This window comes from Hyposmocoma kahamanoa, unplaced genomic scaffold (genome assembly GCF_003589595.1).
Source record: "Hyposmocoma kahamanoa isolate Upper Pololo Valley unplaced genomic scaffold, ASM358959v1 101, whole genome shotgun sequence".
NCBI classification, from domain to species: domain Eukaryota; kingdom Metazoa; phylum Arthropoda; class Insecta; order Lepidoptera; family Cosmopterigidae; genus Hyposmocoma; species Hyposmocoma kahamanoa.
Window position 1 is genome coordinate 209319 of NW_020653333.1, and position 16385 is coordinate 225703.

The window sequence follows — 16385 nt, forward strand, 5'->3', positions numbered from 1 at the left end:
AGGTAGTCCGTTGTTCTAAAAAGTCATCCACATTTACGTTCGGGTCAAACATGATTGCATGTTGATTGTGTTGACTGTAGTTTATTATCAAAAATGCGTTACAGTTTATATCAAAGGTATTCGGCGGTACACGGCGACTTCCAGCGCGTAAACGTGCATTCGTGGTGCGCGCGCAATTGCATCGCTACACTTGCCATTTATAGGCAATCGCCTATGCGAGCGCGATTTTAAGCAGCGATGCAAGCGCGCGACTGCATCGACGCAAACGCCTTTCTATCGCCTCTGGTGATAAACATACGCCTTGCCTTGCACATCGGTTGCCGTTGTGGGCGCTCGGTGAGACTTCCGCGGTTGGATTCCCTTTAGGACCAATTTAGGAAACGAATATTTGAAAGCAGTTTCTGAGTCTGGGTGATTTAAATGGCGCCTACGAATTTTTCTATACGTTTGTTACATGTCTTTGTTTTTCGTGGAAACAATATAACAACAAACATACATGTATTTATGAACAATAGGGCGGAAAGTATACCTTTTGCTGCAACTGCTCGGGCGACAAATTAGGGTCGTACGGGATGGCAGGTCCGAGATGCGTGATCAGCTTGACTGGGAAGCCCCCATAGACGGGCGCTAGCGGGATACGAGTGGCTGCGTACACGCGCAACCACACGCCGCGCAGCCAACCCACGGTGCGGAACGCCTCACGCACGTTTTGCGTGAACATCGGGATTATAGGCTACAAATATAATAATAAAGTTTTATTTATTTAAACTTTATTGCATACAAATTGGAACAAATAATAATAATAACGCACACATCCATAGCTCCGCACTAGGGAAAGCCTGTACCGCGGGTGCCATGGACACACACATAGACAACTACAAATTAGAATAGAATATAATAGACATTTATTGCAACGCCACAACACATAGATACAAAAAAATATATAACACTTAGACAAGCAAAACAAAATAAAAAGAATATTAACGCACACACTAACGCACACACTCAACATAGCCCCGCACTAGGGAAACCCTGTGTGGCGGGTGCCATGGACACACACATAGACAACCACAAATTACACCCAAACTCACGAGAGAAATAAATGTAGGCCATACAAATATTTCTCTCGGCCCGGGAATCGAACCTGGGGCCTCTGCGTGGCAGTCCGGCATGGTAACCGCTCGGCCACGGAGGCAGTTTAAAATAAAAAAAATTAAAAACAAAAAAAAACACACAAATAAAATAAGACACCTAAACTCACGAGAGAAATAAATGTAAACCATACAAATATTTCTCCCGGCCCGAGAATCGAAACTGGGTTCTCTGTGTGGCAGACCAGCGTGGTAACCGTTCGGCCACTGAGGCAATTAATGGCGGACTTAGTACCATTAGGCATTATCTACCAAACAACCGGCGAGTTGGGTATTCAGAACCCTTTTTTTCCCACCCAATTAACAGGTGGTGCATAATTGAAAAATGTGTATGGAAGTTCGCCATTGTTCTTTGCTATATCCAACAGAAATTGATTATCTCTATAATTGGTTTTAAAAATAATAAAAAGCAAGGAATACACACCACTTTAGCTTCCTGCGCAACTCTGGCGAATCCTACCCTAGACTTCCAGTTCAAAGAATACGTATGGTCGCCAAATTGCGCCTCATACACTCCACCCGGCGAGATCGCCAGTGCATTGCCTGCCCGAAGCACTCCTGCGCAGGTTGCAACTGTGCCCGGTATCACGCAGAGGCCTTCGAGTAGGGTTGCCCAGCCTGGATACAAAATAAATAGTTTAAATTACGTAATTAAGAGCCGATACTACCTTAGCTCGAATTCAAACGTTTCCCGTACTAATATGGGTCATTTTGCTTAGGTCGAATTTCATTTAATATCATTTATTTTTATACAAACAAATTTAAAGCCATTTATAAAATGTATATCGCATAGTATACATGTTCTATTTCGTTCAGTTGATATCATAAAAAAAATGTATATTGACAGTACTATCCCAATTTTCTAAAGATTTCACTTTTTAATACCATTTTATACTACTTCATACTCCGCAGCGTTGCAAGAAATTCCATTGTTTTTTTAATAACGCGTGTAAGAAAAATATCTAAAAGCTACGTATTTTTATTTAAATTAACCAGATGTTATGTAAATGACACAAACAAGTTTTTTCTTCATCTTGTAAAATTGTCAAAATTGAAATAGCGGACTATTTAGAGTATATCCTCAATTTTACTATATATTTATTCCACAGTCATTGTTTCAACACTCACTACATTCGGAAACAAGCAAAGCCATTTGAGATAATATAGAGTCTTAAGTGTACGCTTTGCCTTTTAAACTTTCCGTTTGTTTTCTCGGGTCGGGAAACAAATGGTCGTTAACCAGTATTATTATTAAATACTTAACGTCCATACCACCAAAAATATTTACAAAATTAACCGTTACCTACTGCGTAAATAGAATTTTATTTGAGTTTAATATTTAACAACTACTTACTTAATATATTCTTTTATTGATTGATATATGCAGTGACTAATATTAACAATTCTACATGAAATTGTGACTTTTATTAATAAATAAAAACATTTAATATAAAAATCTTTGTTATGATGCTGCATGTGAAATTATTTATGATTTTTTTGCATTTATAGAGAATATTTAAGGTTTCAGATAGAGGGGACTAGAATTTATTACTACAGTTTTTCAATCTCCACAGATTATACTATAGTAGCAATAGAACTTTTTGCGAAAAAGCTCATCCATCGGACGCGAAAATTTTTGAAATTCGATCCTGACGATGGACTGTGGTGCAAAACATAATGACGCGTTACGTACGCGATTTAGTCGTACATTATTTAGGTAATATAAATCCGTTGGTGCATTATACATTGTACATGAAAATCGTGAAAGTTTAAATCAAAATATATTACTACTTGGCGGCAGAAATAAAAGGTGCAGTGGCATTTGGAAAAATAGTGGCCTAACCTGGTATTTTAAACATGAAACGATCAGCGACCGTGTGTATGTGTTTTCTTTTGAATAGCAGCATCCTTGCGATGAAGTAGTACATGTCGATGGGGAGCGCGCCGTGGTAGTAGATTATCAGAAACGGACCTTCTGGGATGTTCTCCAGACCTCGGATCTCATAACCTGTGGGAAGAAATATAAGTCTATCATATCGAGTTTTTAGGTTTTCGCGACTGTTATATTAAAAAGAAACTCTTTCTAACCGCCTTAAAAAAGGACCACCCCTGTATATAACCATTAAGTCTTTTTTTGTGAAAACAATTTTGACATACTCATTAATTGAAAGATGTTGAATTTTCATCACCTTGTCCATGTTTTCCGATAAAATTAAAAAAAAAATTAATTCGCACGAGGATGTATTTAATTTTAAATAACAATAATAAAGCCTTTATTAAAGTTACAAATCATAATCGGCGAAAATGTTTTTCTGTGTCAAATTTATAATATTAATGATTTATAAATAAATTATTACACATGTATAGTAAACTCGCTTTTCATTCCTACTTCGTAACCATACTCCTGTATCGAGATCTTAGGTTTTCGCGATTGTTACACATAGGAAATGAAGCTACTTTTCAGGATTTAAATCGCGTATACGTATGTTTTTTCAAACAAACCAACGTTTCGGGCCGTGTACAGTCCTATGGTCCACCGTGACTTGTGGTCTGTATACGCGATTTAAATCCGGAAAAATAATTTCATTTCCTATGCATACCTACTCCCATAATCGAGATACCAATGCTGGTACAAAAATATCAATATGTATATTGCATTTCAACAAAGGTTATTTCAATATAGCTCGAAAACACTTTCTGATAAATACTTTGTTTTTTTTTTTTCAAATTATATTTACAACCTATAGGTACAAGAAAAGTTGCCCTATTTGGTTATTATTGTACTACTTATTACATACATAACCTTTTGTTTTTAAATGTCACATGCATCCTTACAACCAACGGCGTCAGTATGATGTCAGTATAATTTAATACATGTTTATCACTAGTTCTTTTCTCCAGGTATTTTAAAACGATTTTACGCTTCATAATCACTCTTTAGGTCAGTCAACCCGGGACCGTCGTGTTCAGAACTATGTCCATACCATGCCATAGCCACCCATGTGCGTCCCATAGAGCGCAGACGGCCAGTCGAGCTGCTTGCCGCCAGTCTGCCTGCACCCCATTTACAACTCGCAGTCTGCAAAATAACATTAATTTACAATAACGTTATAATTAACTTGAAAATACGCAGATGGTATGAAGGATATACCGACGGTGTTTTACAGAAAGGGCGAAAGCGCCATTTCGAAAAATTTGTCTGGGAAGCATGTTTTAGTATTTACCCCGTTTTAAATATAATTTCAAAACTGAAACTTAATTAATACCGAAATAGAATTTGAAAACAGCCGGGAACATCCAAACTAGCCCCTTTCGAGCGTCAGTGTTTTGCCGTGTCGGCGACAGAACGTCCGCGGCACAACACCAGCGCGGCGTTAGTGAGCGACTATTGGGGGTCTACTCACATTGTCTCCGACTTTCATCAGAAACAATTACTGTGATATACATAAGATAACACTCGACCAAATTAAAAGAAGCATGATGCGAATGAGACTTGATACTTGACATTGTTTTTTTATTTGATCGATTGGACCCCCTGAATAGTGCCGAACGTCAGATATACAACGCGCTGGCGTTACGTCACCGCCGTGCGGACGCTATGACGACGGTATGTAGGCAGTACTTCCCTGGACGAACTCTTTAACAAGGAGCTTTACTTCTCCTAAATCTCACGCGATTCATAGTCTACACAACCACGATACCATTTTTCGCCTCAACGTAATAAATAAATATAGCGAAAAAGTCTGTAATAGAATATGCCTTATGTACAAAAGAAAAATATTGCTTGATTTATAAAGAAATCTATGATCACGCGTGATTCATGCATTTAAATTATTGTTTTGACTTAATATATTAAATCAACATAATAAATTAAGTGAAACTCTAACGAGATAACGTTACAAAATTAATATTATCTTAGGTCCAAGTTTGAACTGGCATTTTGATATTGCATTAACAGTACATTGTAAAGATTACCTTTGATAATTTTTTGAATGACTTTGCTACTGCTTCGTCCAGGGTAGTACTGCCACCTTACCTATTTCTGCCGCCAAGCCGTAATCTCAGTATTACTGTGTTCCGGTTTTGAAGGGTAAAGGTGCTGGTTTCGGGGTGACGGGCGCAGTGGTAGTGCCCCTCAGATCTTTGCGATTTAAAGCTCTGAGTGGCACTGCAACTGTTGACAGGCGTGTCGTTTACCATAACGCACACGACTTGTTCTTTCCATCACTTAGTATCATAAAATAAAAGTGCTAAAAGTCTCGATAGGCCCGGGATTGAAAACATCAGTCTCGAGTCTCGAAAATGCCAATAAAAAAATAGTCGAAATTATTGAAATTTTCGAATCCCTAGTACTTACCGACAGAGCTAAAATATGCTACCTATAGAAAAAAAACTGTTACCGATAGAGCCTGTAGAGATGGAAGATGATGGCGCTGATGTAGATAAGTATGAAGATAAGCGCTGGCAGTAGGAATGTCACGATCACTGGCATCAGGAACCATGTTAGCCATAGACTGTATTCTGTGTCTACGTATTCCACTGTGAACAAAGAAAAAAAGGATTATTTCAATGTTTTTTTAACACCATACACATAATTTATGTGATAGAGATGGGAAATACTGCTTATTTTTGTAAACGTTAAATGGTTGTGCTTTTTTAAAAAAGCGTGCTTTTCTAAACGCTTTTCACGATTTTTTATTTGAAGCTTACAAAATCGTTTAGAAAAACGTCCGCTTAGACTTTTATGTTAAAAAAAGCTTACAACGTTGTGTTGACAGCGAAAGGTTTTAAAATAAGTGAGTTTATTTGTAAAACACGAGTTTTATTTTTATTTATAAAATCATTATTCACATTGACGAATTAATTCGTTTAGGAAACATAGATAGCGGTACTTGAAACATAAGCACGTTGTAAAAAATACAATTGTTGAGTTTAGAACTGACCAACGCTTACGCTTAAATTGAAAAGCGTGCTTATTTTTTAAGTACTTTTCATTTAAACGCCCGCCTCCACACATAAATTTCGATCGTAGAATCTTTAAGCCTCCCTCCTGCAGGCTTAGCATGAGCCTGAAGACAAAAGTTATCTCTTCTTCGATGACAGTTCCAAGAAGAGATAACTTTTGTCTTCGAGAGAAAATTGACATTTCCAAGAAGAGATAACTTTTGTCTTCGGGCTCATGCTAAGCCTGCTGAGAAGGTGTCATTTTGCAGATGTTACCATACCTGTAGATGATTTCTAGGAAATAAAATTGCTCTTGAAAAAATAAATATAATATAACTACATCAGGGTTTCTTAACCAGTGGTACATGGACCCCTAAGGGGTCCGTCTAATGAGCGCCGGAGGTCCATGACGAGCCTACCAAACATGTTGCATTGATATAAAAATTGGTATGCAATGTGTTGTGAGTAAATAGGTGCAGTGCAAGTGACCTTTTCGAATTTTCGCGCCCTTGACGGCTATCCATTTGTTTTAATAATTTCAAGTGACGGGACGAACAACTCGTGCGCCTGATAGTCAGCAACAAACGCCTGTCCATAACAGTTGCAGTGCCACAAAAGAGTAGAGTAATACAAGTGCCACTCAGAAGTTTAAATCGCAAACATCTGACACAGTGACACTGTCACTGCGCCCGTCACCCTGAGACATAAGTTGACAAGTCCCTGTAATTTCACCAGCACTTCCCTTCATTCATTATGAGCAAGCGAGACACGAGTCAATGCAACCCGCGAGCCTTTCTTATTATAGTTATTATTAAATAAATTATAACAAGAAAACTTATTAATCTAAACCTGGGCGACACAACAAAAACCTGCGTAGGTTTATCTGTGCACCGCAAGAAGTTTTTCTCCATCTTTTCGAGTGCTCTTTGAAATTTTGAAAGGGGTCCATGACTAGAAAAAGTTAAGAAACCCTGCTCTACATTCTTATAAGAGAAAAAAATTATTGAGTAAACTATATATTTTGATATCTGATCTGAATTGTTTAGGTCGTTAACGCGGGCCAGGTTAACAAACAAATAGATAAACAAGAAACGCGGCCGCGTACGATGCGTGTGTGGTGTGCTGGTTTCGGTGGTGCCGGCGCCTGCGCAGACGCCGCGTAGACAGCGTAGCGACCTCGCTCCCGGATGTGAATGTCATGGTTCGTATTGGTAACAGTTATTTTATAAATATCGCTCGTGTTTGGCTATCTGAATGAATATGTATGTAATCAAGGAAATAATATATTTACATAGGTAAAGAGATAAAAGTTTTTAGGTAAATGATGCAATACACGTGAAACAAATCAAAACACAGAGTGAATAACAGGCTACCTATATTATAAACTAACGAGATAAAAATGTATTTTTGAATGTCCGCATAATAACATATGTAGGGGCTAGTTTAGCATAACGTATGAAATCCAAGTGCCATTATACCACATTCATATGAATGGTTTGTTTTAATTGGCAGGCACCTATTACAAGTTCATACGTGTGGCGACAACTTTACTGTCGTGGTACTGAAGCCGTTTGATACCATATCAACTAGTTTGTTTATTTCATGTCACCTATAGCGAGTGGTCGAAGGCTGTAGAGGTTTGGATGTCTCATGTGAAGGCGTATAGAAATATAAACGAATCATATAAGGTAGAACGTTGACATAAAAGCCGAAAAAAAACCGAATACAAAAGTCTGCTGACTTGTTCAGTTGGTAGAGTGATGGCCATACTTTGCTACATGGACGCAAGTTCGAGCCCTGTCAAATCGAAGGAACTTTTCCTCGTGTTCGATCTTTCATTCGATCGAGTAATTTCACAAAAAAATCAATTAATATCATGGTAGTAACAACATCATGAAATTATTTTATTTTATTTTTCCATAATAGCGGCCACTGGCGAATGTCAGTTTATCACGATATTCAATAAAATCAACATTAAATTCCGGTCCGTTCTGTATTTCATGAGTCCTTGTTTCCCGAACTATGACATTGGCTAAATGCCCTAGGCAAAGCCATAATAAAAAAAATGACATCTATCGACGAAGAAGCTTAAACACATTTTTAACACAATTCACGGAAAATGAAGTTGACGACAGACTTAATTTCAGTTTAAAATAACCTTTATTATAACTATTACGTTTTTTTTTATAAATAATCGATAGAAATGAAATGTACACTGATAGAGATTTCAAAACCTTTCAAATTGACATATTTTTTATAAAATAGATTTCAAAGATATTTTCTGTACATTTGCCATCTGATGATTCTGTATTATTTTCATAACAGAGAAAATGTAGAAGAATTGTCCCTCTCACTCAGCACAGTTCCTTATATCTTGGTCGAATATATTGTTATAAACAATATACATTTTTTTTATAATATCAAGTGACGGGACGAACAAGTCATGTCAAGCCAGGTGGTAAGCTACACTAAACGTAGTGCTTAAATTCTCTTTGCTTTGCTTTGCAGCTACACGCCTGTCCATAGTTGCAGGACCACTCAGAGCTTTAAATCGCAAAGATTTGAAGGGCACTGCCGCTGCACCTATCACTCTGAGACATAACTTGACAAGTCCCATGTGCCTGTAATTTCACCACCACCCTTACCCTTCAAAATCGGAACGCATTAATAGCCACATTACTGCTTGGCGGCAGAAATAGGTAAGGTGGCAGTACTTCGCTGGACGAATTCTTTCACGAAGAGCTCCATTGCGACTAAAAACTGTTAACTACTTTTTTGCTATATACTGACGAGTAAACTAACATGTGTTCAAACCGACTTTGTTACAACTCACCCATAGATAATAATAACAAACTAGAGTACTTATCGGTTCCAATCCCCATGACCTACGCTCCCAGACGACCGCCAGACATGACCATCCTCACCCGGATGCCACCCGCCCACACTCGCCCACCGCATGTATTCAACAACCATGAACACAATAAAAACATCTTTTTTTTTTAATTCAATTGACAGTTCATTAGACTCTTGGTTGATATGGTGCATCCTGCAACGATAAGTGTTTGTATTTTGAACTGTATGCATTTGAAAAATATAAAATAGAGACATTTTATTTCATTCGTCTGTATTTTGTTGAACGTATCATAAGGATATTCTGCCGAAAAGTAAAGTAGTCATTTTTACAAAACACAGCAGTTTTGTACAGCGGCAGTAAGTGCAAAAAAATGGCAGATTTTTGTAGTTACAGTTTTAACAAGAATATTTTTTTAGTTTAAGTACAAGTACACATTACGATTTGAGTTTCTTAATTATTTGTTACCTTTTTAAGTTGATGTTCTTAATAAATAAATAATAATGCAAAGGGGCAAGACGTTTGTTATTGCGGTATACTACATAGAGTATTCGACATCGAGTATATAACCATAATTGGAGACGAAATGTCATTTAATTTGTTTGATAACTATTTTGCCAAATCATTACTGTGACAACTGCGTTTCTATTGGCCAGCCCGAATTCGAAACAATTGACGGGTGTCGTCAACTTGAGCTTTGCTATATTGGACGAAAATTGCAAAATTACATATTCAATTACCGATGAAATCTGATTCCGTTTCTTTAGAAATTAGATGTTTTGCTGATTTGCCCACACCACCGAATGGAACAGCCCCCATTGTGAGAGATATTATCTTTATTACAATAAATACAGAATATTTTTGGAATATACAGAGACATACACACACATGTCAGTTGTTGGCGCTGTATTATTTCAGTTTTCTAATTTGTGATTTCAGCGCAAACGAGAGTTGATATTTAAAAGTGATATAAGGCCCATTTGTCTGACAAGTTGCGAGGTATGGATGACCCTTATGTCGTCTTTATTTCAGGTTATATACTAGATGGTTCGACCTTTGTATTTATAATTGCAACAAATATTGTTTGTTTTTGGTACATTATGACAAATTTACTATTTCTTTATGTAACCTGATTGAGAGATTAGCCAAAAATAGTATTACTTCAAAGACATGGACGTATTAAATTTTTTTAATGACTGCCAAGATGGATCTATTAAAATTAGAAAAGTCTAAACAGATTTTAAAAATACGGTAATAAGGAATATGTTTTGTCGGTCTTCTGAATCAATGCATTTTCAAAAAGGTTCTGTTTGACTTTTTTTTCTGTTTTATTGACCAGAAAGTGCCTATGTAGAAAAGAGTAGCTATACCTCAGAAATTTTGCTTTTGTCTGTCACAGTGGTATTTACATAACTGCCTAATTACATAGTTTTAGTAGCAGGAGAGCTCCTTGTGAAAGAGTTCGTCCAGGGCAGTACTGCCATCTTACTTATTTCTGCCGCCAAGCAGTAATGTCAGCATTACTGTGTTCCAGTTTTGAAGGGTAAGGGTGCTGGAGAAATCACAGTGACGGGCGCAGTGGTGGTGCCCCTCAGATCTTTGCAATTTAAAACTCTGAGTGGCACTGTAACTCTTCTGGTCAGGCGTGCCGTTTTACAGAAGAGGCACTTGTTCTTCCCGTCACTTGGTATTATAAAAACAAAAGTTATATTTATATAATCTCGCAAATCTACACATTTCTAGGCTTTTTGGACTTTTTGTCATAAATTGATTATAGATGATGATAGATTGATTTGAAATATTATGTTCCTTTTTTGCCACTCAATAAAGACAAACCCTAAAATTATTACGTTTTTTTAATGGTACACAAATTTCAACTTTTCTTTGTCCTGACCACAAAAGGTTAGTTTTTGCAGGGAAATAAAGTTTTTTATAATTAGAACCGAGAAACAAAACTTATATTTCATAGTGTAAAGGAAAATATGACAACGAAGCATAGCTTCACTTTCTATAATTTTACGTCGATAGAAAAATCGAGAATTCACTGAAAGGTTAGTTGAGGTTATTTTGTTTGCCGCCACTATGCACTATCACTAATAGTTTAGCTTAATTTTGGAGCAAAATACATCTGATTGGGATTTTTTTGTTCTAATTGGATCTTAATTGCAATTTTATTGAAGTTTCCGATCATTTTTGGTAACGACGCAAACTTCCGACACATGCGTCGTTGTAAAATCAAGTTACTTGACCCGGATTGACAAATATGAGATGACAAATGAATTTGGATGTACCGATTTGATTTAGTGCACATCCGTCAGATACCTCTTTCGTCAGATCGTTTCTTTATTCCGTATAGGCATTGACTTTATAATAATTGTAAGTCAATGCGTATAGGTCAGAAATTTGTTACTGGTGACGAAACAGTAATTATCGTGATTCCTTGTCCGTCAGATTCCGCTTTCGTCATAAATAGTTTTTTTTATGAACACTTTCGTGAAATTCCGCTTTTCTCATAATTTGTCAGTTCTTTTTTTTGAGAGTCAGAATAGCGGGTGTATCTTAACGAATCCTGACAAAATTGCATCAAAATTTAGTACCTTTTTTGTACTATATAGTACCTATGTTTAAAAAATTTGTAAAAGAAATGATCTAACGAAAGAGGAATCTGACGGATGTGTACTAAATCCATATGACGAAAGCGGAATTTGACGAAAATGTCGTTATTTGTTGTCCACATTCGTCATTCTTGACGAACCTGAACTGAAATCATGAAAAAAACTATTTCTGACGAAACTGGAATATGACAGATGTGTACCAAATCACCGATTTGGTTGCAAAGATTATTTGAGTAACATTGTATTGTATGTTGAGCAGTAGATAGGCTGATGTGGAATCTTACTTATCACCCCGAAGAAATGTCTGTAAATAAGGATACGGACATGATACAATTTAAAAAGGCGTTGTGTGTTCCGAGCGGAAGCGACGCGCTGCTTCTTTTCACACTTATTGCAAGGATATAAAGATTTTTCATGTTAATAAGTGTGGTGACGCCCGTACTTAACAACACTTCCATATACTTAATATCCAAATTTGTACAGTCAACTGCACATCAAACTATACACTTTTCTTCGAAAATCGGTTCCTCTGCAACGGAACGCGATTCGTCAATGTGTAGCTTGATGTGCTGCCGTTTGTACTTTTTTTTAAAATCTCTGTCTAAATATTTATTTCCATTTCTGTGTCCTAAATTACCTACATAATAATGATTAGCATATAAATATTTTGATTTTCGCTTTTAACTTATGTTGTAAAAAAAGTAAATTGAAATCAATTCAATCTCCATGTTTCGCGCGTGTGCAGTGAATAACACGCAAACACTTCTGCGTAATGGAAAAAAGCATTATCTAAAAATCTAATCTACACAATGAACAAATCGTTAACGAATACAAACGATATAATTATTATTACATTTATTCACGTACAAGAACTGACGTCACAAAATCACGCATTCATGTAAGTAGGCCAAAGGGTTATTATTGTAACAACGCAATTTAGGAAACTATTAGTAATAAAATAAAAATATCAGTCAACGCCATCTAGCGGCATAACGGAAGTAGTGGCATTTCATATTCAAACGTACTATATACTACTTAATACTGAATAAAACAAGTTAGTCAAAACACTTTGTAAGTGGCTAAAACGCTTACCGCGAAAAGCCAAGACTGATAAAAAAGACAGGAGAAATAAGAAAAAAACTGTCTTGTTGGCAGCACAAAGTATTCTAGTGCCATTTATTTAAAAAAAAGTAAAGGGAAAATAAGCATGTAGGATGGAAATACCTACAAATTAAAAGAAAAAAATTAAACACACGGTCTACTTCAAGAATGTTCGTTATTTTTCTGTAGTAATAATAAATTAAATTGAGACGTATGAGACTTCATTTGTGTTTCTTTTTTCAATTAATTATGGTGTAAATCTATGTGTCATTTTTATGATGATTTTCCTTCACTATTATGAAGGAAAACGTAATGTCTGCAATTAAGGTTCCGGATATGATGATGCAATAGTTTTTCTGTGATGGTACCTACATCATAATTTGTCAAATATTGATAATTAAACTGTTTTTATTAGTATTACGGGTCAAATTATGAAATTGCCGTATTGTATCCTTAATATCACAATTTTTTTGCGCTCGTTATACCTTGTAACTATGCGGTACGGTACAGAGCGATGGTAGCCCAGTGGTCTACGATTTCAATCCATGTATACTTGAATTTCTGAACTCCGTACATTTGTGTAAATGTATATGAAATCTCCAACTCGCAACGAGCCAGCGTGGCGAATTATGGTCTAACTAAACCGAGGATTCTCAAAGTGGTACATCTATACCGACCCCCAGGGGTCCACTCCAACCTACAAGGGGCCCATTTAGCAGGAAAATTTTGGCTTTCAATAAATGGAATAATCCACATTACGCAGAAATCCATACATATACACAATACTTTGTCATAATAGTCATATAAAATTACCTATGAAGTAAACATTTTACAGTAAACAAGATCTTCGGTTAGATTAATGTTTAAACTTAACATCGTCGGCTAAAAAAAGCCTCGTAACCAAAAAAGATAAACAAGTAAACTAAAAAAGGTTTAGCGTCAAAAAAAGTAACTCTGTTTTTTTGACGCTAATCACTTTTTTAATTTTTAAAGCAATTAAAGCTTAAAATACAATTTGTAGACCTAAGGCATACCTTTTAGTTATAACATAAAGGTATAATCATAGATTGTCATACAAAATTATTTCTAGTAATTCTTTTTTTTTGTAGAAAGTTTACGAATTCGTCTTTCGGGAGAGTCGGTTTAAGCTCTCATGCCAAAAAAGTTTTGACGTTGGTTCCGCCCAAATTTGTGAAACTGAACTGAAACAAATATATGCCTGAAGTTCGCGTGACATGCGACAGGAGATGTTGAATTTTGCGCATTAAAAGTACCAAATTGGTTTTAGCAGAATAACAACAAAACTAAAGGGATTTAAAAAAATCCGTAGTGACAATTGTTGATCATGCATAAATATAATTAATTATCTAATTTATGTCCTAATAACCTGTAGCATTTCGAGGATAAATCGAAAAAATGTGAAATTAGAGGTCATTTCGTGATTTTTATCTATCGAGGAAACTTTATTGTTTTATGTTTCTGATTAATGTCTATGCTTGTATATATAGTGTAGTTACTGATACAATATTTTATTTTTAACTTTAAATGGGATATATCCCTCTAAAATCAAATCGAAGATTGGGAATTCTTCCTCTGCTCCCTCTTAAACCTTCGTCTTAGAGGACACCCGTGGCCAGTAGTAGAACATTATAAAAACCTATAAAGTCAGCGATAATATATAATAATAAAATTAATTCCATAATACTTAGTGCTGCAGGTTCATAACGGTATCAAATATATAGTTAAACACGGTGACTTTTAGCACGCGCGATGCGAACGCGCGTTCGTGAAACGCGCGATTGCATCACTACACTTGCTATTTATAGACGGTGCAAACGCGCGACTGCGTCGATACAAACCCGCGACTGCATCAATACAAACGTGCAATTGCATCGACACAATCGCCTATGAATCCCAAGTGTAGCGATACAATCGCGCGTTTGTATCGATGCATTCGCGCGCGTGTGCAAAGGTAGACGATTAGCGACTGCATCGCTACTGCATCGCGTTTGCATCGCTGCTAAAAATCGCTGCGTGTGTGTAACCGCCTTTACTAAACAGATACGAGTACATAGCAATAACGTAATATAACATCATGTTGACATTAGTTTAAATTTAGTTTAAGCAAGCAATAAGTCCTTCAACCCAGTTAAGTTCACTTAACAAATATAACAAAACAATAAGTAATAACGTGATAAGTAACAATTTGCTTATCGTTTAGAGCCGGATCCTTTTTATTATTTTTTTCAATTAAATATTTTAATTATCGATGTTAGTTAATGGTTGATGAGGTAATTCTATTGTTTAAGCAATATTCAAGCGTAACTATACTTCGTTTTTTTAGCATTAGACAGAAGGAAATTTTAGCATTGGGTGTAACAAGGGCGTATCACGTAAAAGTGTGATTCGAGAAAATTTAAACAAAACTTTTAATGTCATATGTCTTTTTAATATTTATAATATGACTCTTATATACTTTATTATTTATTTGTCCTATGATTTAGCTAAAAGATTCAGGTGTTATTATTATTTTAAAGCAATTAGAAACATTTGAAAATATTTTTTTTTTCCTTGTGTTTTCCGCCTTTGATGCACAAAACCCGTAAATTAATGGGCGTTCGTTTTATTATTGGTTTTTAAGGAAATAAATTGAGAATCGGTCTCATTTAAAAGTTACATGGAAAAGAATTCAAATGTTTTTTTAATCAATCATTAAATTCGCTGGATTGCAATGAATCGACATTGTCATCTTCAGCAGGTCTCAATAACCTCCTAGATGCTCCATGTTGAGGATGAAGTCGCTCGTTTCAGACTTCTTTTCATTAAAATAAGTTTTTAACTGTAGGTGGTAAAGTGTGAACGAAATTCAAACGCTATAATCTATGCCACAAAGCTCCACCTTCTAAATGAATGAAAATTACGCCATCTAGAAGGGACATCGATATGAGATTTTTTTGAACAAGATACTAGATAGTGTTTTATATGTTTTGATGCAATAACATCAAAACAGGCTTAGGGTGCCGAACACTTTTGCTCCCAATGCTTCAATTGTGAGTCAATAGTATTTTTAAGAAATAAATTGCATAGATAATAATTAAATTAATAGATAGGTATATTAAATGTTTTTAAATAATGAGCAAGGTCAAATTATTCGTCAACTTTATAGAATGGATTTTCAACTTTTTTTTATCTTTCTTTTTAGTTCTTACTCAGGCAATTCGGAAGTAGTCGATGGTAGTTAAATTTGTAAATTTTATCTCTAGAACTATCTAGAGATAATATAAATGTCATTTGTCACGTTCCATACCCTTTAGTGTAAATTGTTGTCTGAAGAAAAAGTTCTAATCGTATCGTTATTTAATTATTTTTTTTTGTAATATCAAGTGACTGGACGAACAAGTCGTGCTCTTGGTGCTAAGCTACACGTCTGCCCACAGTGCCATTTAAAGCTTTAAAGTGCAAAGATCTTGGAAGCAATGCCACTGAGCCGGACACCCTGAGACATAAGTTGACGCGTCTCATGTGCCTGTAATTGCACCAACACCCTTACCCTTCAAAACTGGAACACAGCACTGCTAACATTACAGCTTGGCGGCAGAAATAGGCAAGGTGGTAGTACATTCCCGGACGAACTCTTTCACAAGGAGCTCTACTGCTACTAAAATAAATATAACGTAAGTTTTAATTGATAGAGTTCATTTTATATACAGCGTGTCCCAAAAT

General features: G+C 35.9%; 1 protein-coding gene across 2 annotated transcripts in view; it reads right to left on the bottom strand.

The window, feature by feature from the left end:
- Nucleotides 1-16385, bottom strand: part of LOC113231019 (transmembrane protein 68) — a 56337-nt gene that overhangs the window by 8964 nt on the left and 30988 nt on the right. For both annotated transcript variants that reach the window (XM_026465171.1, XM_026465163.1), the window contains exons 2-6: nucleotides 5552-5690; nucleotides 4136-4230; nucleotides 2995-3159; nucleotides 1576-1769; nucleotides 530-733 (exon numbers count right to left, since the gene is read on the bottom strand). In XM_026465171.1, the coding sequence (XP_026320956.1) occupies nucleotides 530-733; nucleotides 1576-1769; nucleotides 2995-3159; nucleotides 4136-4230; nucleotides 5552-5690 (797 nt within the window). The remainder of the gene's footprint in view (nucleotides 1-529; nucleotides 734-1575; nucleotides 1770-2994; nucleotides 3160-4135; nucleotides 4231-5551; nucleotides 5691-16385) is intronic.